The sequence below is a fragment of the Drosophila busckii genome, chromosome 3R (assembly GCF_011750605.1).
Source record: "Drosophila busckii strain San Diego stock center, stock number 13000-0081.31 chromosome 3R, ASM1175060v1, whole genome shotgun sequence".
Classification (NCBI taxonomy): domain Eukaryota; kingdom Metazoa; phylum Arthropoda; class Insecta; order Diptera; family Drosophilidae; genus Drosophila; species Drosophila busckii.
In genome coordinates, this window is record NC_046607.1 from 2,032,199 (window position 1) to 2,059,337 (window position 27,139).

Below are 27,139 nucleotides of genomic sequence, written 5' to 3' on the forward strand. Positions count from 1 at the left end.
TAATGAATAAATTACGCATGCAATGCAAGATAATAAAATTGATGAGAGCACGTTGAACTCTATTTCCTCAGTTCTCTTGGGTCAGTTGATAAACAATGCCTAATTTGAAAATTGTGCAACAATTGCATATGTAAGTCAAACAAAAACAAAATAATTTACAGAAAGCAAGTGTAGGAGCAGCCGAAGTGAACAGAATTCTTGCAATTCAGAAACATAAGTTTACTTTTACACCTGACAATAGAAATATTACCAGACAAAAGCTACTTCATGTCCTACTTAGTATTCCAACCAACGTATCAGCACACAATGTATTTATGATTTGTTGTTGTTGTGTGCAAGAATTCTCTTTGTAGAAAACAACAGTTAAACCAATGGCGTCGAAGGCACACAATTATGGAAATTATTGAAGTTTAGTAAGAACAAGATATAATTGCCCATATAATTTAATATTCAAGTGCTTGCATGCGTAGGCGCGTTAATTATACAAATACCTGTCTGTGTGTAAGTGTACATACATATATTAAATTCTTTTGACTTGACCACGGATTACGAGTAGGTGGTGTACAGCCTCTCTTTAAATCAATTACCTTGTGGTCATATACTACGTTCAACAAAAGTATTTTATTTCATCTCTTGATGATTTACATATTTATGCTAAGAACTACGTAACAATAAATTGCTTACTTGGGATCCGTTGGAAGCTTAAATCCAACAAGATCCGCCGTTTCCTTTACTGTGCGCTCACCACGTCCATGAAACTCCTTGTAGAGTTCGTTATAGTTGCGCAAGCTGCTCAGGTAGGTCAAATACGTTTGTCCCAAGAAAATAGCTTCGTTTCGTGCTTTACACAACTGCTGGTCGGTTGTCTCGAATTTTTTGTATTGAGCTAAAATATAGCGTGCGGCTAAATTGTTCTTTATGCAGTTTGGTTCCACAGACGCTTGACGTAATTCGTGGAGCAAGGACCGCAATACCTTTGTTCCCGCCATGCTGTAGTTAAGATTTTGTTTTATAAAATAAACGTATTAATAAGATTTTTAATATTTACGTTTATTATGTGATTGCAAAACAATTGTTTTTGTTAGTTGATAGAATGTGGAGGCAGGCGATTAAACAGAATGCGTTTATCTCCGTCAATTTTGGCTTTTTCCTTTACTGCAGTAAAAAGTAGGGAATTGGACATTTGAAAAATAATATGTAGTAATTAAAAGAATTACTTAACGTTTTTTTGTTTAGTTATTCCGTTATTTTTCACAAAAATTGCTTTTTGATTTTAAAAATGGCAGCACTGGTGCCGAAACAGGGCTGCCAGATGACAAACACTTGTGGAGCCAAACTAAAAGCCTGAGGGTATTTAAAATTCGGTCTGTGCTAAATTGCTATCTATTTTGTTATCAAACCAATTTTGCAAGCTGTAAACAAATACATCAACTTTAAAAGTGTACTTGTTTTAGGCGTTTTAATTATGAGCAAAGCCAGTAATAGTAAGTTTAATCATCATTTTATTAGAAGGGATTTAACAATTTCTTCTTCAGTTATGCGACTTGCTCTCCTACAGTTGAAGGGTTCAAAGGACAAAACTGCCAACGTTGCAAATGCGCTGGGCCAAATTGAAGCAGCTGTGAAGCAGCACAAGCCACGCTTGATAACGCTACCAGAGTGCTTTAATTGTCCGTATGGCACAAAGTACTTCCGCGAGTACTCCGAGCGTATACCTGATGGTTACACCAGCCAGCAGCTTTCAAAAGCAGCTGCGGATCATCAGGTTTATATAGTGGGTGGCACTATTCCAGAGCTGGGCGAGAATGATGCTATATACAACACATGCACTGTGTGGGCCCCGAACGGTGAACTGATAGGAAAGCATCGCAAAATGCATCTCTTTGACATTGACGTCAAGGGCGGTATACGTTTCAAAGAATCGGAGACGCTTTCCGCAGGCAATGAGTTTACTACCATTGACGTTGACGGCCATAGGATTGGTATAGGCATTTGCTATGACATAAGGTTTGAGGAAATGGCGCGTTTGTATCGCAATGCAGGTTGTGAGATGATTATATATCCAGCTGCCTTCAATATGACAACAGGTCCATTGCATTGGGAGCTTCTGCAACGTGCACGAGCCAATGATAATCAGCTTTATGTGGTGACCACATCACCGGCTCGAGACAGCAATGCGGAATATGTGGCCTATGGCCATTCTATGATTGTTGACCCCTGGGCTAAAGTACTTAAGAGCGCTAGTGAAGGCGAGGAAATCGTTGTAGCGGATGTAGATTTCTCGCTGGTCGAGCAAGTGCGTCAACAAATTCCCGTGTTTAACCAACGCAGAGTCGATTTGTATAGCACTAAACAGGTGCCAAAAGTTTAATTATACTATGTTCTTGTATTTGCTATGGTTATATAAAATATTGCATTTTAAAAAAATATACAACTTATGATTATTATTGTTGTTGCTGTTCGTTAGATGTAGTCTGTGGGGTTTCCAAGGAACTGCCTGTTGGCATATAATACGGTCGTTGCACTTGTCCAAACAGCGCTCGTATGGCTTCATCCGTGGCCATTAGCGGCTGACTAACAAACTCCAACGCCTGATAAACAATTATATATATGTAATTTGTAGAAGATTTTATATGCACTTTGCTCACCTGCACAGCGTATTTTTCTGCCTCACAGAGTGGACTGGTGGTGGCACTCGAAAGCTTTAGTGTTTCCTCAGGTATACCCACACCTGTGTGCAGCACCATTCTTTGTAAGATATTCAAGTTCTCCGCACTCAGGCTTATTACATCCGTTGCAGGCAGATTTAAGTAACGTATTTTGGCTAAAAACTTCAATTGCTTCAACATTTCTAATTGTATTTCACGTATTTGATGTGTCGCATGCAACAATTGCTTAGTGGATTCATTCAGCATTTGATTCTTCTGCGTAAGATCAGCTTTCCAACGTGCCAGCTCCTCGACCATAACGCTGCAAGCATTAATTATTATATTGGATCCAAATTAAATGAACAGGAAAAGTTAACTTACTTGCTGGACAAAAACTTGGAACGCCAGACTTCGCATTGTCCGGCAAGAAACTCAATTTGTTCCGTGTGTGTAGTTAAGTTTTTCGCCGTATCCAACAAGGCACGAGCTAAGTACAGTTTATCCTCTGTTAACACATTCACTCGCGTCTGCAGATCCTCACCCACAGAAGCTACCAGGAGACTTTTAAGCTCGCCATTCACCTGCGTCTGAAACTTGTACTGCGCCTGGTAATGATCACGTTCACGACGGACTTCCGCCAGCTCATTTTTAAGTTGCTCCAATTCCTCACTGTTAGTTTCGGTATTACCATTATCCTTATCATCTGACAACTCCTGTGCTCGCAATATGGATATTTGATCAGCTAGCACATCAATGTCCAAGTTGTTTTTGTTAACTCGCGGCACTTTGTGCAGTCCGTTTTGCTGAGCGCCTGTCATGGGATTTACAGCGCCTGGATAGGGCTCATAAGGCACAAATTTCGGTGGCTTGGTTTTCTTGTGTTCAGGCAGTGGATCAGTTGTATTTATAAGTCGAGGTTTCAGCTGCACCAGCTCACCTTTCGGCATAGAGGGGGCAATGCTTCGACTGACTATTTCCGGACGCCGGTATAGTGAATGTAGTCCAGGCAAGGGCAGCGAACTGGAGGATGTCGAGGATGTCTTCCGCGCCATAGCCGCCTCCTGAACTACAGTGCTATCCTTACGTGGCAACTGTGGTCGCTTGACCTTTACAGCGAAATCGGTAGAATTATTAGGTTCTTGTTCCACTTTCGCTGTAGTTGAAATTTCAGTCTCCTCCATGCCATCACCGCTAGTACGGCAACTTTGCTGCTTCTCGATATCAATAACTATGGCATCTGTGTCCATGGCTAAGGTTACTTAATATTATAACAGCTCCGTTTAAATCAAACTAAAAAATTTCTCCTATTGTTTATGCCAGCAAAACCAAAATATTTGCTAATTTGATAACATTTTCATATGATATTGAAACCACTGTGACTTATCGATAATTTTAGTATATACCAACATTACTTCAGCATCCCTGGAAAGAAGAAAAAAAAACATTGACTGGCTTTTGCACGATTCCCGTTTTCGTAAAACAATTAATAAAAACTGATATAAATTTAAAAAAAGTGTTTAAACAGCAATGCCGGCTTTAGATGTGGATTACTCCAACGATCAGTTCAACAATGAGCAATCGAAACCAATGTCTGGCCCCATTATCGGCATTATTTACCCGCCGCCGGAAGTTAGAAGCATCCTTTTGCAAAAACTATTAATCAAACAAATTAAATAATTAACTTTTACAGCTTTAGCAATTGTTACCGTTTTCCCAGCACTCAATTATATTATTTCACTAAACAGATATTGTTGATAAGACAGCTAGCTTTGTGGCACGCAACGGACCTGAGTTTGAGGCACGCATTCGTCAAAACGAGTTGGGTAATCCAAAATTTAACTTTCTGAATAGCGGCGATCCGTATCATGCCTACTACAGACATAAGGTCAATGAGTTTCGGGAGGGTAATGGCAAGTATTAATGAATATTTAAAAACGAAACATTTCTTTAATGTAATATTATTCTAAGTAGATGGAATCGGTGGTGTGGGCACTGCTATTAAGCAGCTATCAGTGACAAGTGCGGCACAGCAAAGACAACAGGAGCTGCTAAAGCAAGTGGTAGAGCAGCAGTTTGTCCCAAGGGAGCCACCAGCTGAATTTGAATTTATTGCTGAGCCGCCTTCTATATCCGCATTTGATTTGTAGGTTGCTTAAGTTTACATATATTGCTTATATTAAAACGTATAATTTTATAGGGATGTTGTGAAGCTCACAGCCCAGTTTGTTGCACGTAATGGACGACAGTTTCTTACTAACTTGATGAGCAGGGAGCAGAGAAATTTTCAATTTGATTTTCTACGGCCACAGCATTCGCTTTTCCAGTACTTTACCAAATTACTAGAACAATACACGAAAGTGCTTATACCGCCAAAGGATTTGTTGGGAAGACTACGCATTGAAAGTGCGCCAGGTCGCGCCAGCATGGTTCAAGTGCTAGATCAGGTTAAATATCGTGCTAATTGGCAGCGGCACCAAGAAGCGCAACGTCGTCGTGAGGAGGAGAAAATAGAGCGTGAGCGTGTAGCCTACGCCCAGATTGACTGGCATGATTTTGTTGTGGTAGAGACTGTGGACTATCAGCCATTTGAAAGTGGCAACTTTCCACCGCCAACAAATCCGGATGAGGTCGGTGCACGTGTGCTTATGGAGGAGCGTTTATTGGAGGATGATGGTGACATTGAAATGCAGATTGAGTCAGATGATGAGGAGGATGAGCATGTGACAAGCCACTTGGATATGGGTGTGAAGCTTTCACAAATGGAAAATCGCGTGGGCATACAGATGAAGAATGCTACGTCGTATGGTCAGCCGGTTAATGTCAAGCGCGACAACACTCAGGTACAGGATATGGACGAGGCCTCGAGCGATGAGGATACACCCATTACCAAAATGCAGCCAGCTGTTACGCCCATGCTGCCGCCCACACACGACAAGGTGGTGGTCAAGAAATATGATCCTAAGGCAACGCAGCCGAAACCAGCGCCTGTCACCACGGATGAATATCTTATATCACCCATTACTGGCGAGAAAATTCCCGCCTCCAAAGTCTCAGAGCATATGCGCATTGGTCTGCTAGATCCACGCTGGGTGGAACAGCGTGACAAGCACACTGTGGAGAAGATTAATCAGGATAATGTTTTTGCTGCTGGCACAGCCATTGAAGCTAGCTTAAAGCAGCTCGCCGAGCGACGAACAGATATTTTTGGCGTGGGCGATGAGGAAACGGTTATAGGCAAGAAGCTGGGCGAAGAAGAAACCAAGAAGGATGATCGCGTTACTTGGGATGGACACACTTCCAGCGTGGAGGCAGCCACTCGTGCTGCCCGCGCTAATATAACTCTTGAGGATCAAATACATCAAATCCACAAAGTCAAGGGATTGCTGCATGATGAGGAGAAGGAAAAAATTGGACCAAAGCCAGTGGGTGGTAAAGCGACGCTTTCAGCTCCACCACAGCCATCCACAAAGAATCAACACTCAGGACACTTGCATGGACAATCACAGCATCATCAAGGTGGACCTAGTGGTGTTCATCATCATGTTCAGCATTCGCAGCATCATCATCATTCAGCGCAGCCACAGCCGCCGTCGCATCATCAACATCATGCACACCATCAGCAGCCACCCCATGGTCTTGGGCAGTCTAACAATTCGGTTATGATGATGCAACGACCACCCATGATGTGTAAGCAAAAATGCCTTGAAACTCAAAACATTTAATTTACACATTTTTTTGTAGCGAATCCTTATGGTAGTGGACCTGCAGGTTATATGAATATGGGTGCAGGTGGCGGTGGAGCGCCACCACAAATTTCGCCAGCTCCACCCGTTGACCTTATGCCCATGGATGATGAGCCGCCGCAAAAGAAAATGCGCAGTGAAGACAATCTAGTGCCTGAGGCCGAATTTATTGCCATGCATAAGAGTCCTGTAACCATACAGGTGCAAATTCCCAATACGGACAATTCGGGATGGAAGCTCAATGGTCAAATGATTGCCGTTACCTTAGCGCTAACTGATGTAATTGGAACATTAAAGTCCAAGCTGCAGGACGAAACGGGTATGCCGCCAGCCAAGCAGAAAATTTTCTATGAGGTAAGACTGTCAAATCTAATATTCGCTTCATTCAATCTCAATACTTTTTCTTAATATCACAGGGCATGTTCTTCAAGGATAGTAACACTATGGCCTTCTACAATCTTCTGAGCGGAACTACTGTTCATTTACAAGTCAAGGAGCGTGGTGGTCGCAAAAAGTAATTGCATTTTACAGCAAGTTCAGATGTAAACGTTTATTGTGAATGCTTTTTTTGCAAACGTTTGTAATAATAAAAAAAAGTTAATCACAGTAGTATTGTTAATTGCACTTTTGTCTTACATCGAAATGTTTTGTTTATCAAAATTGGAGTATAAATTTTAAGTGTTGTTGCTACAGATTCTAATTATGTGTTGAGGAAAGCACGCGTTTACAATAAAGGAATGTGAGACGGTGGGATTTTTAGACAAGTTACTGACTTTTGTTATTTTCCAAAATTAGGGCCATGTCGCGATAGCGCTGGAGCATGGGCGCATAGATAGCTTCGCTGTCCTTATTAGGTTCACACACAAGTTTTAGGTGGTTTGGTGTCAGACTTAGTATATAGTCGCGATAGCCTTTTGGCTGCGATTCGGCATGCTCATTGTTATTTATATAATAGGCGTAGGCTGCTCTATAAGCAGCGCCCAAAAGCGCCGCTTCACTTTCAGTCTGCAAATATAATTTATTATAAATTAAGCTACAGAGTTATACATATGAGTTATCATCATACCTGTATATACACTGGTGCATTGAAAACATCTGCAATAATTTGTAGTATGGATTTGTTTACAGATGCGCCGCCAGTTGCAAGTATTTTTGTTTCGTTACCAAAATGAAAGCCCATATCTTCAGAAATGGCGCGATGGTGCAGCATTTGTCCCTCGATTAAGGCACGAATTTCAATTTGTGGCGAGCTGAATCTGCAATGGATTCAATAATTAAGTTTAAAATTGCTGCAGTTCTTTTTCTGTAGCTTACTTAATGATACCCTTGATTGCATCGTGAGAACTAGCTTGAACTTCTTTGTTCCAGCGTAGAGTGCCCTTTGCTTTGGGTATAATTTCCACTTCATTAAAGTGCAGAGCCATGTTACCAAAATTACCGCGTGGCGTTGACTCTAGTAGCTCATTAAATTTGTCCCAGTTGCCGCCAGCCTCAGACTTGTTGATAGCTTCGCGCACCAGCGAACCATTCCTGAAACTGAAATACGAAACTTAGCAAAACGAACACTGCTGCCCAAAGTTGAACTTACCACAATAAGCCCATATACTGTTGCGTTTCTGTTGGATGGCATAGCACATGACCTTCCTCTAAATTTGGTGGCTCCTCCAAACACATCATTAAGGTGTCGCTGGTGCCAAGCGATATACTCAGCCAGTTGTTGTCCACCAGCATGCCCGCCAATGCTGAGGGATTATCGCCAGTGCACGCAACTACTTTGCAATCGGGTGGAAAGCAAAAGCGTTGTACAAAATAGTCGCAGATGTTGCCCAGCACAGTTAGGCCACTAACTGTCTCTCCCAGACGTTCCTCCAAGTCTGGCGCACAGGCATTCAGACAGGCCTTTGACCAGGTTTTGTTGCGAATGTCCAGCAAGTTCATGCCAGAACCATCAGCATAGTCTATTGCTGCAACTTTACCCAGAAATATTGAAGCCAAGAAACTGCTTACTAATGAGATTCTTTGGGCATCTTCATAGGCATGCGTGCGCTGCTGGTAGATTTTTCTTATCTGCGGTCCTGTGAAGCGCGCATAGCATTTTGATCCTGTTTGCTGCACCATTTCTGTCTGTCCGCCAATAGCTGTTTCCATTTCAAAGCATTGCTTTGCTGTGGAGGCGTCCATCCAAATGGGCGTGCGATTTAAGACGAATGCCGAATCATCGACTTGTGTATGCAAGAATCTATCTGCGTCCAAATTGTTTAGCGATGCAATGCCATGTTTTGACCAGTACAAGGAGCCATGCTGCTGTGCCGACCCACTAATAGCCACCACTGTGCTAAGATCTGCTTCCTGCATCACCAGTCGATCCAAAACAATGTCCATGGCCTTGACCCACATAACGGGCTGCACAAAGTATCTGTTCAAATTTGCATAGTGAGTAATCAAAACTTTGTAGCTTAACAAATAAACTTACTCATGCTTATTGGGACCTGGATTGGCGCCACCTTGGGTGCGAAACTCGGGCAAGTCACTGTCAAATTTCACTTCAGCTGTCGTAACAACATTAAGCTCTGCATTTAATAGTATGGCCTTCAGCTAAAGGGAAGAACAGAAGTTAAGCGGCACTCCTTAATAGTAACGATCAAACATAATAAGCTTAACTGCGTCAAAAAGAACAAATAGGTGTCATTGTTTACGTCATGTTCCGGCGCTTTTGTTTTTTTTTTTTTTGCATATTTACAAATGTGTTTTATTTTAACATTGAGGCTGTAACCTCTCAGCGATAAGCTGCTTATCAATTTCTTAATAAAAACTAGCTAATTCCCAAACTGTGGGATGCGTAGGCACGTACATCTGTAAGTATTTACCTTCTGTGTGCTCAAATCAAATCCTAAAAAAGTACGTTTAGGTTTCTCCTCCTGTTGCGGCATTGTTAGAAAATTCTATCCGCTATTTGCTTCTATTACTGAATCGTTATTAATTCAACAATTTAATTCTACTGCCGAGCTTGTTTACAAGTGACATTAGTGGCTGACGGCTTAGTGCCACAAATCACACAGCTGACGATGATTCAAGACGATGACTTTCCATATAACGAAGACTCTACACTCTTACTGCTTTCAATGTACACGAATATATTCGTCGTAACTAAGAATATCTATAAGAGTTAAATATGTTAATCTATTTATTACAATTTCTGCTATCCATTAATTAACAACTAACTTATAGACATACGCATTACCAAATAAGTGTAGCCCTCGTTCGACTATCGATATATCGGTCACAACAATAAGTCACCTATTACAGGTGCGAAAGAGATGGAACGAACACAAAAATTTGCAAGTACAATCTTCAATAATATTGTGCGAGCAGACATCCAGATAACGATAACAATATCGATAGATGTACCGATAGCAAACAGTTTAATCTATTCTTTACAATTAAAAAAAAACAATAATAATTCAAACGTGTTGCTGAACGGACGTGTGCGCATCTGGCTTGTTTTGTTGCAACCTGTCGCTTAACATACATCTGTGTTTTAATTAAGTAAAAAAGTCTATTTAAATACTTGAGTTCATTTATTATTCTGTGTTGTGGTTTACGTTATTGACCCGCGCTTGATTTGCTGTAATCATTGCCACGTCTGTTGCGACTATTATGCACAAAGAAATAAATAATTAATATATTTTCACAACAACAACAAAAGCAGCCACAAAATGGATATGAAATTTGTTATGATAATAATACTGGGCTTTGGCTTTATGTTTGTCTTTACTGCATTTCAAACAATGTGTAATATTGAGGTAAGTACGCGCTTGTATTGAGTATGCGTCCTGTGCGTGTGTGTATGCGTGGGCGTTGTTGACATATACGCATACACATGCATAGTGAGGGCTATTTGCGTCCTTGTCCTTGCCAATAGACGTTGTAGTAGCCTTGGCATACGATGTGCCTTTGTTGTTGTCACTTGCGCTCACAAACCACCCACCTCTAAACGTGTTTGTGTGTATACGCGCATTAGTTACATGTCGTACATCAAATTTGTATGTGTATATGTGTGCATTTTATGCAGCTGTCTGTGAACAAAGCAGAAGTTTCATTCAATCACAAATGAAGTCAATTACTCTGATTTGTGACTGGCTTATAAATTTGTATATATCTATGTATATTCGTCGCCTGCAAGCAAAGTCGTACATAGTATCTTAAAGTTATCTTGAGACGCAGTTGCCACATCAGAGAACTACAATTATAATGCTTTTGTCCATAGTGAAAATTGTGGAAAACAGCTGATAACATGACAGCACAGTGACAATCGAAATGAAATAACAATAAACAAAGTTGTTGACACCCAAGGGTTAACTTTTGCATTGAAGTTAAAGTTGAAGTTAACCCTTGCTGTCAGAGGGCAGATGACGGTTAATGACAACTGGGGCAAATCAAGCGCCGTTGTCAGACTTTTGATGCCTGATAGTAAGACAACGCCCACACAAATTTATGCGCTTTATGAGTGTCAATGTGTGTGTGTGTGTGTTGACTTTTCTTGCTCGTTAGCAACAAATAATGCATAATTACAAGAATTACAGGCGTGCATGAGGACCATAAGTCCAGACTCTCTCACTGATTAACAGTTTAGATATCAAGGTCACTGTCACACATATAATTTGGTGTTGCGTATGAAAACCTGTTATAAATTAAGTTATTCTGACTAACACTCATAAAATATACACACCATACTATTTAAATATGTTTTTGACAAAATCACTAATGTTCTTATCAGCTTAATAAATAATAAAACTTAATAACATTTATAATCAGCTTGAGTATTGCAGCTACGGCTTGCATTAGCTCTTACCTTACTTTCAATTGATTATCAGGCTTATGTCATTTGTAAACAAAGCAGTTTTGCTGATTGCCGTTACCCGCAAACAAAACTTCTTAAAGAGTGTACTCCTTGAATAATAATAAATTTTACAAAACCGCTAAATGCCCATGGCAAGTTCATTGAACTCTTAATCTAAGAACATTATGCTTGATACACATTTTATTTATATTTATTATAACAAATTGTTGTATAAATAAAAAACACCTTTTACTCTCACTTTTAAGTTGTATAAGGCAAAGTAAGCGGCGTATGCGCAATATGCCCTCAAGTTGTTTTTTAGTTATATATTTTGCCTTTCGTTAAAACAATTAACGCTTAAAAGCAGTTAACTAAGCTGAGCTGGCATTCCAAGCATGGCGTTTGGCCAAACCTACATCCACACATATAAATCTATAAGACGCAAAAACCGCCCGATCCAACAATTCATAACCGGTGTTAGCGATTTTGCTCAAAAAGTGGAGGCCGTCCAATGTCGTAATTTCTAAATAGCTAAGCTTTTGGAAATATATATACTATAACGGTTTGAACTCTTTATTTTGCAACTTTCCGCTTGATTGCCTTATCAAATGCATTGTTATAGCTATGACAACTCTTTCGATGTCATTGCCAAACCAACCAAACACACTCCTACTACATGAAGCTCAAGGCCAAGCTGTCCAGCTGTCCGGTTGTTATTGAAAGCAAGCCTACGCACACACATATGTACATATATGTACACCATAAGTCTGTAATTGTTGGCAAGCATATGCAGCTATTGTCCCACTGTGGCCAGACAATATCAACCGTTAGACAAAAACGATTGCAACGACATAAATTGTTTAACTTGTCAGTGACGAGCCCACAAGCTTCCAGAAAAGACAACTACATTCAGGCAATGGTTATCAAATTACAGCTCGAATAAAAAGATACCCTATAATAGTATCAAAATCTAAATTTCAAAAGGTACACAATAATATGAACAAATTAAATGTACCTGTTTCTTTATATTTATAAATATTAATAAACTGTTCTTCCTTATTTTCATTTTTACATCTCTAAAACGAACAGTTATTAGACTCCCATTGTAATATGTATATTAAAGGCTATACCACTGCAGAATAAAACGGGTTTCTGCATTTTGGCGGCAATTGTTATTGTTGAAACTTGTCACGCGAGTTTATTTTACGTAATAAAATCAGTTTGAAACTAAATAAATTAAAAAAAAGACTTTGCTGCGCTACTTGTTAACTCATCTAGGCGCTCCGCTTTGGCCAATGACTTTCACTGCGCGCCACACGCGCTTTCCTTTAAGTGTAAGACATGTACTTATGTATTTACATACATATATAAATGTTTATATACTTATATATACTTGACATAGTTGTTAACGTGGCTACCATAATTTACTGATAAGCCTTGAGTAGATCACAACCTATACAGTTATTGTTCGACTTATCAGTTAAATGCCATACATATATGGCTATTTATGGTTTATTGAATTACTTCATATTAAATTGCAGCTCATTGCAGCGATTTGTTATTGTAGAAGATCTCACGGCTTACGGTATATATCAATCTTCAAGCTTAAGTTTTCAATTCACATTTTTTATAAGCTTCACATATTCTATGCTTTTGCAAACTATTCTTAAACAATTTGTTTTCTTAATAAAAAACCGCGAATAAAATAACATGAAAAAACTTTGAATTGTGTTTTCATATTTTTGGATTAAGTGAAAGTCATTTAGTTTAATATTGCTTTCAAAGCTTGTTGTCATCAAGTATACGTTTATAATCATTCGAAATTAATTGTCCCCCAGCTCCTCCTCATCAGCTGACTCTTTAATCAATTACTATTGATAAGACGATGTAATCACAATTAGCACAAGGACTCCAAGCATTCATTGCAAATTGTTGCAGTGTCAGCGTAAAATGATTGTGATACGCATAGAGACTGTTCTAAGGCTTTTAAAGCGTGGAAAATTTTTCGTTATCCAAAATGAGAAAAACTAGTTGTTGTGGCGCGCGTATTTTTCCATTCATTGCATTGCATTATGCAAAATCAGTGTGGCAGTGGCAGTGGCAACCATCCAAGAATCTCCAGTTGCCAGTGCACTTGAATTTAAGCGCCAAACGAGTTTTATACCTGTATTGAGTAATAATCGATACGCATTTAATACAAATATATACATATGTATATGTAAATTTAGTTTGCACATTGAACTCGATTATGTATAAAATGGGGTTTTATGCCGAAACAAAACCCTCGCCAGCGCATCCGCATAGGGAATCCTTGAGAGCTAGTATATGTAATGAAAATAAAAAACACGTTTCATGCATAGCATTTAAACAAAATCTATATATGCATATATCAAGTCTAACTGAATTTTGAGCTTGTGCGTTCATTGACACTGACATAATAAGTTTGTTCTATTTTTTATAGAAAACCATATTGGATAGCATTGCACAGGAGGATGCCAGCTTTAAGGGCGAGGGCTACACCAGTCTGGCTATTATCTATCTGTTCTTTTCGCTCTCCAATTGGCTGGCACCTTCGTTTATATCCTTTACAGGACCACGCGTGGCCATGGTAGTTGGCGCCACGACCTATACGTATGTGATCAGTTGACTTCACCAACTACAAGTGTTAATTAAAATTATTTTATTGCAGGGCTTTTATGATCACCTTTATATTTCCATCTACGTCGCTGCTTTACATTGGCAGCGCTCTTCTGGGCTTGGGTGCTTCTATTACCTGGACAGGGCAGGGCACTTACCTGGCGCGTTGCAGCAGCTCCGATACCATCTCACGCAACTCTGGCGTCTTTTGGGCTTTGCTACAGTGCAGCATGTTCTTTGGCAATTTGTTTGTGTATTATCAGTTCCAGGATAAAACACACATTGACAAGGAAACACGTAATCTGGTCATTGGCGTATTGACTACGGTAGCTGTTTTGGGCATTGTATTCTTAGCCGCCTTGAGATTTATGGCCAACAATGCGGAAAGCGATAATGAGTTGGAACAGAAGCACACGGGGTGTGGTCAAGCGATCTATGCCTTTAAATTAGCTGGTCAACTATTCTGCACCAAGAAAATGCTGCTACTCAGCTTGGCTTTCTTCTACACTGGTATGTTCTGATCCAAAGCCCATTGTTTGTAATTAATTGTCCATTTCTTGACAGGCTTGGAGCTCTCTTTCTTCAGCGGCGTTTTTGGTTCAGCCATTGGCTTTACTTCACAAATTGCTGCCACACCCAAGGAAATTGTAGGACTAGTTGGCATTTGCATCGGGGCCGGTGAAGTCTTTGGCGGAGGATTATTTGGCATATTGGCCTCAAAGACCACACGATATGGACGCGATCCCATTGTTATTGCTGGTTATCTTATGCATATGGCAGCCTTTTTTCTCACTTTCATTAATTTGCCAAACAGCGCGCCGTTTAAAGATACCACCGATATATCATATTTGGATCCGCCCAGAGCTAGCATTGCACTCATTTGCGCCTTTCTTCTGGGCTTGGGTGATGCCTGCTTCAATACTCAAATATATTCAATGCTAGGCGGCGAGTATGTTAACAATGCTGTGGGCGCCTTTGCATTGTTTAAGTTTACACAATCTGTGGCGGCAGCAATTAGCTTTTTTTACTCCGCGCACTTTGGCCTCTATGTGCAATTGGCCATTCTGGTGGTCACCGGTACCATTGGTACGGTTGCCTTTGTGATTGTCGAATGGAGCTTCAAGCGGCAACATCGCGAGCAGGAAGCCTTTGAAAAGTAAATTAGTTCGCAATAACATAAAATACTTGTACTTGTATGTATGAAATCCTAGTATTAGCGGAGAGAGATTGCTTAGGGTATAGCGCGTATGTACATGTTATTGATGAGCTAGTTATGTGCATAAATGTATGTCCAATGTTTGTTGAACCCATCGTGCGGGTATCTTTAATGCATCCGCCGGCGTCTTCCTATACATATGCAATAATAGTTAATTGTTATTAAGCGAGAGTAAATTTGTTGCTATATGTATGTATGTATTTTAAATGTTATACTTCGAAAACGTATTCGTAAATCTAGTTGTAATTGTTTTATATATATGCATGTATGTGTGTGTATTTATTTATTTTAAGCACCAATTGTGCAATTGTAATTTGATATTTTGTACAATAACAATAACAACTTGTTGTGAGCACACGCAGCAAGTAAGCATAAAATTATATATATTGTCTTTAAACAAAACATTAAAAATCACAGTTATTTTCAATCGAACGGCTTAGTAGGTGCACCATTTCAAATATAAAGTGTACGTCAAATATAGCGCACAATGGAATCTTTATTTTCAAACTTATCGATAGTCATTCAATGCCAGCTTGCCACCTTGCTTAAAAACGCGTTTCACAATACGACTTTAGCAAAACAACACTAATGTACGCTTGAGTATTTTCCAACACAACAATATTTGCTGATTTAGCGAATTTTGTGTTTAGAGTTGCCAGCTTATCAATCTTATAGCCAGACTTAGCTTTTTTAATATGACAGAAGTTAGAAAGTTAGCTGAGTTGCTTTTAGCCACATATATAACTATTCTATAAAATGATTTGACTCTTTTTCGATCGCAAAATTCTTGAAAATACTTTTTTGATTGGAGTAATTAAAGTTAAAACTACAAGGAACTGGCTGAGTGTACTTGACGAAAGCAGATTGTAGTAAGGCTTTTTAAAATCACAATTTAAGGATCACAAGATTTTTTTATGCTGGGTCGACATGATTTTGTATATGATTTTGAATGCGTGTATTGAATAGTGAAGCATAACCTTTGATTTAAGGTAACAAACAATATTTGGAAAGCTTAAATTGTGTTTTTTTTTTGTTTCTTTTTTATCTGTATTAACGTTTTTGTTAGAATTAAACTAGAAATTTAAGCTGCTACATATTTTCCTCTTTTAGCCATTTCTAGCATTATTTTTTATTGTTTTAGCTTTTTTAGCCTTTGAAATTCTGGCAACACTACAACACACTGACATACGCTTGCAGGGTGATTTTGCGTTTTTCGGCATAAAAGAAAATCTGTGAAATATTAAAAGGTGCAATTGTTGGTTAGTACGGTATATTAATATTTGTGTTAGATAAATTTGGATAGCTCTGGAATACAAATTAACCATATGCTATTTACTTTCTAGTAAAATATATATTTATTGTCGATAAAATCAACGCAAAAAAATGAGTCTCACATCCGCTGCAGGGATAATATCCCTACTCGATGAGCCGATGCCAGACCTCAAGGTATTCGCGCTAAAGAAGCTGGACAACATTGTGGACGAGTTCTGGCCGGAAATATCCGAGTCCATAGAGAAAATTGAAATGCTGCACGAAGATCGCGCCTTCCCCGAAAACAAACTTGCTGGTATGGTAGCCTCAAAAGTATTCTACCACTTGGGCTCCTTTGAGGATGCTCTCACTTACGCGCTGGGCGCTGGCGACCTATTTGATGTGAATGCACGCAATGAGTACACAGAGACAATTATCGCTAAGTGCATTGATTTCTATATTGCACAACGCGTCGAATTCATTGAGAGTCCCAAAGATGCTAAGCCAGTTGATGAGCGCCTAGAGGGTATTGTGAATCGTATGATTCAGCGTTGTCTGGACGACAATCAGTTCCGTCAAGCGTTGGGCATTGCATTGGAAACTCGTCGCATGGACATCTTCGAGGTGTCCATCATGAAATCAGATGATGTGCGTGGCATGCTGGCGTATGCATACAATGTTACCATGTCGCTGATACAGAATCGCGGCTTTCGCAATCAGGTGCTGCGTTGTCTGGTGGGCTTGTATCGCGACTTGGGCGTGCCTGACTATGTCAACATGTGTCAGTGCTTGATTTTCCTAGAGGATCCACTGGCTGTGGCTGAAATGCTAGACAAGCTCACACGCTCGTCGGTGGAAGCAAACAATTTAATGGCCTATCAGATTGCCTTCGACTTGTATGAATCGGCTACGCAGGAATTTTTGGCCAATGTGTTGCAAGCACTCAAGGATACGGCGCCAATACCAACCGCACTACCCAGCACTTTCAAGCCTCAAGGCACTACAACGGGTAACACTGAGGCGGGCGCCAAGTCCGATGATGAAAAGGCCAAATTAATCGGGGATGAAAGCGTCGATGATAAAGATGGTATAGTAATGCATAACCAAAATAAAGTGCTTATATATATTTTTTTCACTTTTTGTACACCACAGGCGATGCCAAGATCGAACGCACTATTGACTCATTAAACGATATGGAAAAGCTGCATCAGAAAAACATAGAGAAACTTATTTCTATACTTTCTGGAGAAATATCTATAGATTTGCAGCTGCAATTTCTTATCCGCAGTAACCATGCTGATTTGCAGGTTTTACGCGGCACCAAGGAAGCGGTGCGCGTATCCATTTGCCACACTGCCACTGTCATTGCCAATGCTTTCATGCACAGCGGCACCACCTCTGATCAATTCCTGCGCGATAATCTCGATTGGCTCGCGAGGGCTACCAACTGGGCCAAGCTTACAGCCACCGCCTCTTTGGGTGTCATTCATCGCGGCCACGAGAAGGATTCATTGGCACTTATGCAGAGTTATTTGCCTAAGGAGGCTGGTCCTAGTTCTGGTTATTCTGAGGGCGGCGCATTGTATGCCTTAGGTCTGATACACGCCAATCATGGCGCCAACATCATAGATTATCTACTACAGCAGTTAAAGGATGCACAAAACGAGAATGTACGTCATGGTGGCTGCTTGGGCTTGGGTCTGGCCGGCATGGGCACACATCGTCAGGATCTATACGAGCAGTTGAAGTTTAACTTGTATCAGGATGACGCTGTCACCGGAGAAGCGGCTGGTATTGCCATGGGTATGGTTATGTTGGGCTCCAAGAATGCGCAGGCTATTGAGGACATGGTATCTTATGCTCAGGAGACTCAGCATGAGAAAATATTGCGCGGCTTAGCTGTGGGCATATCACTTACCATGTTTTCGCGCCTGGAGGAAGCTGATTCATTGGTGACCAGTCTCTCCACGGATAAGGATCCTGTGCTGCGTCGCTCTGGCATGTACACGCTGGCCATGGCATACAATGGCACTGGCAGCAACAAAGCCATACGCAAGTTACTCCATGTGGCAGTATCCGATGTGAATGACGATGTGCGTCGCGCTGCCGTTACCGCAATTGGATTCATCTTGTTCCGCACACCTGAACAGTGCCCTTCTGTTGTCAGTCTGCTAGCGGAGTCCTATAATCCACATGTTCGCTATGGCGCTGCCATGGCTTTGGGAATTGCTTGCGCCGGCACTGGTCTGCGTGAGGCAATTGCTCTGCTGGAGCCGATGGTTAAATTCGACCCGGTTAACTTTGTGCGTCAGGGTGCACTAATTGCCTCTGCAATGATCCTCATACAACACACTGACCAGAGCTGTCCCAAGACCACCTTCTTCCGCCAGCTCTATGCCGAGGTGATTAGCAACAAACACGAAGATGTTATGGCCAAGTACGGAGCCATTTTGGCTCAAGGTGGGTTGATCTAGCTTAACAATTGAATTCCAAGCTCTTCATCTTTTTTGCTTTTGTTGCTTTAGGCATTATTGATGCTGGGGGTCGCAATGCCACGCTTTCGCTACAATCACGCACTGGACACACCAATCTGCAGGCAGTTGTCGGTATGCTGGCCTTCACTCAGTACTGGTACTGGTTCCCCTTGGCTCATACGCTGTCGCTGGCCTTTACACCCACGTGTGTGATTGGTCTGAACTCAGATTTGAAGATGCCCAAAATGGAGTACAGGTCAGCGGCCAAGCCATCGCTGTACGCTTATCCGGCACCGTTGGAGGAGAAAAAGAGCGAAGAACGCGAGAAGGTCGCTACGGCCGTCTTGTCGATTGCCGCTCGTCAGAAGCGCCGCGAAAATGCCGATAAGAAAGAGGACGAGAAAATGGATGTGGATGAGGATAGCAAGGAGAGCGCTGCAACAAGCAGCAAAAAGGATGAGGAAAAGTCTGAAACGGCAGCCAAGTCAGAGGAGAAGTCAGCCGACGACCACAAATCCAAGAAGAAAGAAAAAGAGGATAAGGAGAAAGACAAGAAGAAGGATGACGAGAAAGAGGCAGGCACCAGCACTGAAAAGGAAAAAGATAAGGACAAGAAAGAGAAAGAGAAAAAGGAGCCAGAGCCCAACTTCGAACTCTTACAGAATCCTGCTCGTGTCCTGCGCCAGCAGTTGAAGGTACTCAGCGTTGTTGATGGCCAGTCGTATGAACCCATGAAGGAAGTGACCATTGGTGGCATCATTGTATTCCAGCATACTGGTAAAACGGAGCAAGAACTGGTTGAACCAGTAGCCGCCTTTGGTCCAATGAATGATGATGAGAAGGAACCAGAGCCCCCAGAGCCATTTGAATATATTGAGGATTAAATGGGCATGTTGTTTGTCATTATCTAAGTGAACCTGTTCTAATTTTAAATATGGCATATTTTTCACCAAAATTTACTAAACAAACGCAAATACGCAGAGAAAATAAAACGCTAATCCATAAATAAATATAATAAATATTCATCGTTTATGATGTAAAAACCACAGTAGCTTTTCTCTAACATATGTAGATAAGAATTTCTCACTTTTGCGAAATCGTTTGCAGATCTAGTTGAATTTTTTTTTTCAGATTTTTTTCTTAAAATAAAAAAGCATGATTCCAGTTTAAATTGAGCACAGTAACAAACAAAACATAACAAACTGAATTTCATCACATAAAGTAATTACTCGCAGCTTTTGAAGCGCTTTTATTGAGAGCTATGGACATCAAAAGAGAGAGAGCAGGTAACGCAATTAGCTATCGCAAACGTCAGAGCTTTGAGCAGCAGCAGTAGCAGCTGCTGCGTCGTCTGCGGTAAGTGTAAATAATTGATTATTGAATTCAAAATAGGCAAACCAATATTCAAACCCATTAGCTGCCAAAGCAGTGCATTGCCCAGAGGCGTTGGCTTTCAGTATTTTTGTATGCAAGTCATGCAAGTGTGACGTCACGGTCGCTTGCATTTTGTGCTCTTTGTGACCACTGTTTTGTAAATCTGCGCAAACTGTTGTCTCGCTCTTGCACTAAGACCCAGTGGCGCTCAACTGAATACTAACTTGCGGAAATGTATGGATTTGAGGTCTTTCAGAAGTCATGGATAGCGTAATGCACATTTGTCCCACTTGGTTCTCTTTGCTACTTCTCTCTTTAGCGAGATTTCTTTGATTTCACTTGCAGTTATTTTTTTCATTGCTGTTTTGGAAGTCGGTGCGAAGAGTCGCTCGCGTTCCGATTTCATAGTTTTATACAATAGTTCTGTAAATTATTATTAATTACAAGAAGCAACAACTGTTAAATTAACAATTTGCATTTGGTGTGTGATTTTTTTTAACAAAGGCGACACACTTGCATACGTACATATAATTGTATTGTTGTTGCGGTGCGAGAAGCCAATAATAGCAACAAACGGTTAAACGTACGAGCAGGGGTAGAGGGAAACGCATTATAGTCGTTGACCTCGACCTTAGACAATTTCAACTTTGCCAAGAAATCGTTGTTGCCGGCAAAACAGCAGATTACAAAATCAAGAGCGTTTGATTTCACTTTTACTTGCCTGTGTTATAAAAAGTGCCGTAAGAATAAACGCCATAGTGATAATTGTGCCTAATTAACAGTAAAAACAAAATACTATGAATCGCACTCGAAGAAAAGTTGAACGTCCAAAGAATCCCTATACAGATGCCAATATATTTTCGCGTTGGAGTTTTTGGTAAGTTTAAGAAAACTATAAACTTTTGTTGGTTGTATTAGTCATATAGCCTAAAATTACTGTAAATTAAACGCATGCATATGTATGAACATCCATACACATGTATGTACTTATATGCTTACACATGTATGTATGTACTTTACATTTGTATGTGTAAATTTAGTCATTTTTTGCGGTTGAGCAAAGTCGATAATGATAGCACGTGTCGACTAAATATTGTTTAATATACTTACTATGAATGTAACAATCTTTTACGCTTGTTTCTAAGCTTTTATAGATGAACGTAAATATGTGTACATTTGAATGTTATGTGTGGGTGTCTATATTTATACTATAGCTGTAGGGTTATTCGCCTCTTCAATCATACAATGTACGAGAGTCTATCTAATGAATGTTTTCTGAAATTTATTGCTTTCTGTTTCATACAATTAAGTATGATTAGGGCGCTCAAGGCTGCAGTCTTATCTCTCCACATTTTTTATGGTATATATATTACATACATATGTTATTACAAATTACAGACGCGCAATTGTGCACATTTATTAGACAAAAAAAAAATGAAAAAACTCTGAATTATCAGCGTATGCATAAGTATAATAACACATTAAATATTCTTTGTTTGACACTGAAAATTCTCCTATTGTATTCTAATGAATTAAATGCAGTAGACATAAATATTTACTTACTGTAATTAATTTTTATCAGAATTTAAAGCTACAAGCTCTCTAAACTGTCTTTACGATTGCTGTAAGACTTACAAGCTTAGCGAACGGCATTAATGTTTTTGTATAAGCTCCAATTAAGTTTATTATAAACGAAGGATTTGTATTGAGATTAGCATGCCTAATCTTATCAACTTAGCATATGGTAGTCTAAAATAATATCGTGTTATCGCTGTTACAGGTGGATAAGAAAATTATTTAGGCGTGGACTGCAAGGACCATTGGCAGATGAGGAGCTCTATCAGCACAGAAGTACGCTGGACAGTGAGCGTGTAACAAGTCAGTTTGGCGAACTATGGGAGGATGAGAAGAAACGCAGTAATCCTAGTGTCCTGCGCATGATATGGCGTGCATATGGCAAAACATTTATGCCATTGGGACTTGCCTTCTCTCTGACCGAATCCTGTTGCAAGTAAGTGTGCTTGTACTCGAGCCTCAGACTAAGTCAAAAATTTATCTATTTTTTATTTTCATTGCAGATGCATGATGCCTTTGTTTCTAGGCAGACTAGTTGGCTATTTTGCGACAGATCAAAATACGATAGACGTGTCGACAGCCTATTTGTATGCGCTGGCAATTGTTATTTGCATGCTGGTGCCTGTGATAACATTTCATCCATTTATCTTCTACATTTTTCAAGTGGGCACTAAACTACGCTTGGCCTTGTCGGGCCTCATCTATCGCAAGTGCCTGCAAGTGTCCAAGAGCAGCAGCAACGATGGGTTACGTGCTCGCGCTGTAAACATATTGTCAAACGATCTGGGGCGCTTTGATGTGGCGCTTTGTTTTCTGCATGATACCTGGAAGGGACCACTGGAATCTATACTGATTGGTTATCTAATGTATAAAGAGATTGGGGTCTCTGCCATTATAGGCGTCTCGTTCATGCTGAGCTTCATTCCGCTGCAGGCATGGGCGGCCAAAAAGGCAGCCTACTATCGCCAGATGACTGCAGAGCGCACAGATATGCGCGTCCGGCTAATGAATGAGATAATTCAAGGCATACAGGTGATCAAGATGTATGCCTGGGAAAAGTCCTTTGCCCGCGTTGTAGCCGATGTGCGCTTAAAGGAGGTCAAGGCTATACGCGGAACTGTCTATATTCATGCTGCCCTCAGCTGCACTTCAATGATTTCACCGCTTAGCGTATTCCTCGCATTATGTTCTTATATATATTTTGGCGATGCGCTAACAGCTCAAAAGGTCTACACTGTATCCTCATACTTTAACATGCTAAACGACTCAATGGTGCACTTTTGGCCACTCTCCATAACCTTCATTGCTGAAGGTTTAGTTTCAGCGCGACGCTGCAAGGAGTTTTTGTTGGACGGCGACAAGGCCGAAGTGCCTATCAACTTAGAAGTTAATTCCAAAACTAAGAAGCGCACACCAACTACGGAGGATAAGAAGAATGTGGAGCTCAATGGCTCGCTATTGAGCAATGGCCCGGCAATGCCACCACCAACACAACCGCAGCCCAACAGATTACGGGATTACAGTCCTGAAGCGGCCAAGAAATGTGTTATATTGAAGAATGTGTCTGCCACTTGGGGTGCCAGCGATGGTTTGTCGAACTGCGCCATTAGCAACTTTAGCACGGAGATACAGGATAAAACTTTGGCGGCTGTCGTTGGACCTGTGGGTGCAGGCAAGTCCAGCTTTCTCAATGTATTGCTGGGCGAGGTAGCCATAGATGAAGGAGAAGCTTTTGTGCATGGCAAGGTCTCGTATGCTGCCCAGGAGCCTTGGGTTTTCGAGGGCACCATACGCGATAATATTGTATTTGTGGAGGATTACAATGAACGTCGCTACAAGAAAGTGCTTAAGGCCTGCGCCTTGGAGCGCGATCTGGAGCTGCTGCCTAGAGGAGATTTGACAGTTGTTGGTGAACGTGGCGTCAGTTTGAGCGGTGGACAGAAGGCCCGTGTGAATTTAGCTCGAGCTGTCTATCGCAAGGCAGACATTTATCTGCTAGACGATCCGCTTTCCGCCGTGGATACGCATGTTGGCAAGCATATCTTCGACAAGTGCATACGTGACTTTTTGGCCAATAAGATACGCATATTGGTCACACATCAGCTGCAGTACTTGTTTGAAGTGGAGCATTTGCTCCTGATGTCTGGCGGACAGATTGTGGCCCAAGGAAGCTATCAACAGCTGCAACGTTCACGTCAGTTTCAATTTCTGGAGCAGACTCACGATGAGAGCGGTATTGATACGCATAGCGTGAGCAGCCACATGTCGCGCAGCGACTCGGAGAAGAGCATGGAACATCATCAGCACAATCAGCTGCTGCGGCCCGATGAAACCGTGGAGGATGTCAACCAGGAGCAGCAGTCCGTGGGCGCAGTCAAGTTTAGCGTCTACGCCTCCTACTTTAAAGCGCTGGAAAGCACGTTTCTGCTGGGTTTGATTATTGTGCTCTTCATTAGTGCGAGAATTATGCTGACGGGCGTCGACTACTTTCTCTCACGCTGGTATGTACGATAAATTAAACTATAACTCTCAATTGAAATTAATTTTAATTTGCTTTACCAACAGGGTTAACTGGGAGGAAAAAGTGGCGCGTAATGCAACCATGTATGCCGCAACTACAGAGGTGCCGGTCAATGATACGCTTGCCACAAATGCGACAACCACTTTGGATAATAACAGCGTTGAGGGCGACATACGTCAGCAGCTAATCTTGTTCTATGCCACGATACTGAGCTGCACGCTTATCGTTTATTTAATGCGCACCTTTGGCTACTTCAGAATGTGCCTGCGAATCTCGTTGCGTCTGCATGATCGTCTCTTTCGCGGCATCACGCGCGCCACCATGTTCTTTTTCAATACTAACTCCTCTGGGCGCATTTTGAACCGTTTCGCCAAGGATATACGCACAATTGATTGTGATCTGCCGCATACGTTGCTCGATTGCGTGGCCTTTGCCATTGATGTCACCGGCGTGCTAATAATTGTGGCCATTGCCAACTATTGGCTGCTGGTGCCAGCTGCTGTGATCGTAGGCGTTCTAGCTGTCATACGTTATACGTACGTGACCATAAGTCGCAGCATCAAGCGATTGGAAGCCATATGTAAGTGAACAAAGAAGCCTTGGATTAGATGTGTTTTATTTAATAACGCTTTTGTTTTGCAGCACGCAGCCCTGTCTATTCGCTCACCAATCAAACATTCCAGGGTCTAACCACAGTGCGTGCTCTGCAGGCACAGAGCGCTTTAGAGTACGAATTTCATGGCTATCAGAATGCCAACACTTCGGCCTGGTTTCTGTTGCTTTCCAGCACACGCGCCTTTGCCCTGTGGTCGGATTTGTTGTGCATTGCCTATATGGCAGCGGTGACCTTTAGTTTTCTCTTGCTGCGCAACGAGTTCAACAGCGGCGATGTGGGTTTGGCCATTTTGCATTCAACAACCATGACGGGCATGTGCCAGTGGGGCATGCGTCAGACCGCTCAGCTGGAGAATGAAATGACCAGCGTGGAACGTGTGCTGGAGTACACGGAGCAGCCATCAGAGCCGCCGCTGGAGACAGCAGAGAAGTTCAAACCGAAGACCGATTGGCCCAACAAGGGGCGCATTGAGTTCATTAACTTTAAGCTGCGTTACTCGCCCAAGGAGACGACTGTGCTGCGTAATCTGAATTTTACGATTGAGCCCTGCGAGAAGATTGGCATTGTGGGACGCACTGGTGCTGGCAAATCCTCAATCATACAGTCCATCTTTCGTTTGGCCTGCAATGAAGGCATGATACGCATTGATGATATCGATATTGAGCATATTGGCTTGCATGACCTGCGAAGCCGCATCTCCATTATACCACAAGATCCAGTGCTCTTCTCAGGCACACTCAGGTATAATTTAGATCCCATGGACGAGCGCACAGATGAGGAGATGTGGAAGGCTTTGGGGGATGTTGAGCTACGCTCTTATGTGTCCACGCTAATCGGCGGTCTCAATTGTCGCATGTACGATGGCGGCTCCAACTTTAGCGTAGGCCAACGCCAGTTAGTTTGCCTAGCACGCGCTATATTACGCAACAATCGGATATTGATACTGGATGAGGCCACAGCAAATGTGGATCCAGAGTAAGCATTTGCACTTGTAATCAATTCAAACTCTTTTAATTCAATAGTTGATCTGTTACTTCCAGGACCGACAAGTTGATTCAGCAAACGATACGCTCCAAGTTTGCCAACTGCACCGTGCTAACCATTGCACATCGTCTGCATACAGTTATGGACTCTGATCGCGTGCTGGTCATGGATGCTGGCGAGGCTCGTGAGCTGGCACATCCCTATGAGTTGCTCCAGCGACCTGGCGGCTATCTGCGCCACTTGGTCGATAACACAGGCTCCGCCACAGCGCTGGCCTTGCAGCAAGCAGCTGAGGAGAGTTACAGCAAGTGCCTACTGGATAAAGATATAACCGCCGCTGCCACAACACTGCCTTTGCACGAGAAGAATGAATAGCACAATAGAAACTTATAGCACAGCAGGTTACTTAAGATTTATAGCCTTATAATTGAAAGTATTATTAACAAACTGAACTTTAGCAACTGTACTTGTAAATTGCATTTCGTATAATTAGCCTATGTATATAGTACTATATACAGATGTTTGTATGTACACGTGATTGATTTGTTACTTCGTTAACGTCGTTGATGAATTTATGATTGTTAGTCTTGAGTTAGCCTCAATGTATGTATTCTAAGACACCCACAGTGTATTCAAATAGAATAATCAAATCAAAGCAACTTAAAAGATATATATTTTATATATGCAGCTAGTACTTATTGTAGGTTTAAAATATATGTAAGCTTATGACATTGTACTTATGTGTATATATTTATATACAAAAACTCAATAAAGTGCCTAAAAATATTTAAAAAACAACAAACTATTTTCTTCATACAATTGCAATTTGAATTGGCTAAGTCTGGCGGGCATATTTAGTACAATAAGTAATTTTTTAATTAATGGTAGCAGAGATCACCGCTGTTAATGGAAGGGATGTATGTTGTTGTTCGCCACTTGAATATCGAATCGCATTTTTCTGCTAATACAAAAAGCTAGACTATAACTTTTATAAAAAATGGAAGAGTATTACGAAGTTGTGCAAATATATGTAACAGGGATAAGGGGCGTGGCAGACCACATAAGGTATATACAATTTTGATCAGAAAGACAAACTGAGTCTGTCTGTCCAACAAGAAATGTATTTGCCATGTTCTTGATCAAAGCCGAAAATTTCAGAGCGATCAGATAAATAAGTTAGGTGTTATTCACATTTCAATATAAAGAGCGGGGTGCGCTTGGCATGTATATCGAAGCAGTTGGTCCACTTGCTTGTTAAAT

General features: G+C 41.2%; 8 protein-coding genes across 8 annotated transcripts; 5 read left to right on the top strand and 3 right to left on the bottom strand.

Annotated features, from left to right (window-relative positions):
- Window positions 1-588: 588 nt before the first annotated feature.
- LOC108602602 (protein FMC1 homolog) lies at window positions 589-1,125 on the bottom strand. The gene is made up of 2 exons (XM_017990740.2): window positions 1,049-1,125; window positions 589-990 (listed from the first exon to the last, which is right to left on the bottom strand). The coding sequence occupies exon 2, from the start codon at window positions 987-989 to the stop codon at window positions 681-683; it is 309 nt and encodes a 102-aa protein (XP_017846229.1). The 5' UTR covers window position 990; window positions 1,049-1,125; the 3' UTR covers window positions 589-680.
- Window positions 1,126-1,376: 251 nt separating this feature from the next.
- Window positions 1,377-2,431, top strand: LOC108601719 (omega-amidase NIT2). Its single transcript, XM_017989637.1, has 2 exons — window positions 1,377-1,484; window positions 1,536-2,431. Exons 1-2 carry the CDS (start codon window positions 1,466-1,468, stop codon window positions 2,369-2,371), a joined length of 855 nt encoding a protein of 284 aa, XP_017845126.1. The 5' UTR covers window positions 1,377-1,465; the 3' UTR covers window positions 2,372-2,431.
- Window positions 2,383-3,983, bottom strand: LOC108601718 (golgin-45). Its single transcript, XM_017989636.1, has 3 exons — window positions 3,030-3,983; window positions 2,649-2,970; window positions 2,383-2,591 (listed from the first exon to the last, which is right to left on the bottom strand). Exons 1-3 carry the CDS (start codon window positions 3,893-3,895, stop codon window positions 2,445-2,447), a joined length of 1,335 nt encoding a protein of 444 aa, XP_017845125.1. The 5' UTR covers window positions 3,896-3,983; the 3' UTR covers window positions 2,383-2,444.
- A 107-nt stretch (window positions 3,984-4,090) lies between these two features.
- Window positions 4,091-6,933, top strand: LOC108604299 (splicing factor 3A subunit 1). Its single transcript, XM_017993716.1, has 6 exons — window positions 4,091-4,284; window positions 4,394-4,558; window positions 4,620-4,791; window positions 4,846-6,335; window positions 6,390-6,745; window positions 6,808-6,933. The coding sequence occupies exons 1-6, from the start codon at window positions 4,176-4,178 to the stop codon at window positions 6,907-6,909; spliced, it is 2,394 nt and encodes a 797-aa protein (XP_017849205.1). The 5' UTR covers window positions 4,091-4,175; the 3' UTR covers window positions 6,910-6,933.
- A 207-nt stretch (window positions 6,934-7,140) lies between these two features.
- LOC108604300 (xylulose kinase) lies at window positions 7,141-9,550 on the bottom strand. Its single transcript, XM_017993717.2, has 6 exons — window positions 9,259-9,550; window positions 8,865-8,986; window positions 7,980-8,807; window positions 7,706-7,927; window positions 7,458-7,647; window positions 7,141-7,396 (listed from the first exon to the last, which is right to left on the bottom strand). Exons 1-6 carry the CDS (start codon window positions 9,319-9,321, stop codon window positions 7,157-7,159), a joined length of 1,665 nt encoding a protein of 554 aa, XP_017849206.1. The 5' UTR covers window positions 9,322-9,550; the 3' UTR covers window positions 7,141-7,156.
- Window positions 9,551-10,107: 557 nt separating this feature from the next.
- Window positions 10,108-15,478, top strand: LOC108601949 (UNC93-like protein MFSD11). Its single transcript, XM_017989933.1, has 4 exons — window positions 10,108-10,194; window positions 13,693-13,862; window positions 13,921-14,378; window positions 14,433-15,478. Exons 1-4 carry the CDS (start codon window positions 10,108-10,110, stop codon window positions 15,026-15,028), a joined length of 1,311 nt encoding a protein of 436 aa, XP_017845422.1. The 3' UTR covers window positions 15,029-15,478.
- A 772-nt stretch (window positions 15,479-16,250) lies between these two features.
- On the top strand, window positions 16,251-19,828 carry LOC108604279 (26S proteasome non-ATPase regulatory subunit 1). The gene is made up of 4 exons (XM_017993683.1): window positions 16,251-16,343; window positions 16,428-17,422; window positions 17,488-18,795; window positions 18,861-19,828. The coding sequence occupies exons 2-4, from the start codon at window positions 16,468-16,470 to the stop codon at window positions 19,691-19,693; spliced, it is 3,096 nt and encodes a 1,031-aa protein (XP_017849172.1). The 5' UTR covers window positions 16,251-16,343; window positions 16,428-16,467; the 3' UTR covers window positions 19,694-19,828.
- An 852-nt stretch (window positions 19,829-20,680) lies between these two features.
- On the top strand, window positions 20,681-26,576 carry LOC108604342 (multidrug resistance-associated protein 4). The gene is made up of 6 exons (XM_017993769.1): window positions 20,681-21,060; window positions 21,964-22,194; window positions 22,262-24,259; window positions 24,324-24,859; window positions 24,922-25,870; window positions 25,936-26,576. The coding sequence occupies exons 1-6, from the start codon at window positions 20,981-20,983 to the stop codon at window positions 26,252-26,254; spliced, it is 4,113 nt and encodes a 1,370-aa protein (XP_017849258.1). The 5' UTR covers window positions 20,681-20,980; the 3' UTR covers window positions 26,255-26,576.
- The last annotated feature ends 563 nt before the right edge of the window (window positions 26,577-27,139 follow it).

Excerpts from the sequence above, each read along its gene's own strand:
- LOC108602602 (XM_017990740.2), bottom strand. The coding sequence starts at position 989 with ATGGCGGGAACAAAGGTATTGCGGTCCTTGCTCCACGAATTACGTCAA.
- LOC108601949 (XM_017989933.1), top strand. The coding sequence starts at position 10,108 with ATGGATATGAAATTTGTTATGATAATAATACTGGGCTTTGGCTTTATG. Across the intron at positions 13,863-13,920 it reads GTTGGCGCCACGACCTATAC|GGCTTTTATGATCACCTTTA; the intron begins GTATGTGATCAG and ends ATTTTATTGCAG. Across the intron at positions 14,379-14,432 it reads CTTGGCTTTCTTCTACACTG|GCTTGGAGCTCTCTTTCTTC; the intron begins GTATGTTCTGAT and ends ATTTCTTGACAG.
- LOC108604300 (XM_017993717.2), bottom strand. The coding sequence starts at position 9,321 with ATGCCGCAACAGGAGGAGAAACCTAAACGTACTTTTTTAGGATTTGAT. Across the intron at positions 8,808-8,864 it reads CCAGGTCCCAATAAGCATGA|ATACTTTGTGCAGCCCGTTA; the intron begins GTAAGTTTATTT and ends AAATTTGAACAG. Across the intron at positions 7,397-7,457 it reads ATGCACCAGTGTATATACAG|ACTGAAAGTGAAGCGGCGCT; the intron begins GTATGATGATAA and ends TTATATTTGCAG.
- LOC108604342 (XM_017993769.1), top strand. The coding sequence starts at position 20,981 with ATGAATCGCACTCGAAGAAAAGTTGAACGTCCAAAGAATCCCTATACA. Across the intron at positions 21,061-21,963 it reads TTTTCGCGTTGGAGTTTTTG|GTGGATAAGAAAATTATTTA; the intron begins GTAAGTTTAAGA and ends TCGCTGTTACAG. Across the intron at positions 24,860-24,921 it reads CAAGCGATTGGAAGCCATAT|CACGCAGCCCTGTCTATTCG; the intron begins GTAAGTGAACAA and ends TTTGTTTTGCAG.
- LOC108601718 (XM_017989636.1), bottom strand. The coding sequence starts at position 3,895 with ATGGACACAGATGCCATAGTTATTGATATCGAGAAGCAGCAAAGTTGC. Across the intron at positions 2,971-3,029 it reads TCCAAGTTTTTGTCCAGCAA|CGTTATGGTCGAGGAGCTGG; the intron begins GTAAGTTAACTT and ends TAATGCTTGCAG. Across the intron at positions 2,592-2,648 it reads CAGAAAAATACGCTGTGCAG|GCGTTGGAGTTTGTTAGTCA; the intron begins GTGAGCAAAGTG and ends ATTGTTTATCAG.
- LOC108604279 (XM_017993683.1), top strand. The coding sequence starts at position 16,468 with ATGAGTCTCACATCCGCTGCAGGGATAATATCCCTACTCGATGAGCCG. Across the intron at positions 17,423-17,487 it reads AAGCGTCGATGATAAAGATG|GCGATGCCAAGATCGAACGC; the intron begins GTATAGTAATGC and ends TGTACACCACAG. Across the intron at positions 18,796-18,860 it reads CGGAGCCATTTTGGCTCAAG|GCATTATTGATGCTGGGGGT; the intron begins GTGGGTTGATCT and ends TTGTTGCTTTAG.
- LOC108604299 (XM_017993716.1), top strand. The coding sequence starts at position 4,176 with ATGCCGGCTTTAGATGTGGATTACTCCAACGATCAGTTCAACAATGAG. Across the intron at positions 4,559-4,619 it reads TGAGTTTCGGGAGGGTAATG|ATGGAATCGGTGGTGTGGGC; the intron begins GCAAGTATTAAT and ends TATTCTAAGTAG. Across the intron at positions 4,792-4,845 it reads TCTATATCCGCATTTGATTT|GGATGTTGTGAAGCTCACAG; the intron begins GTAGGTTGCTTA and ends ATAATTTTATAG.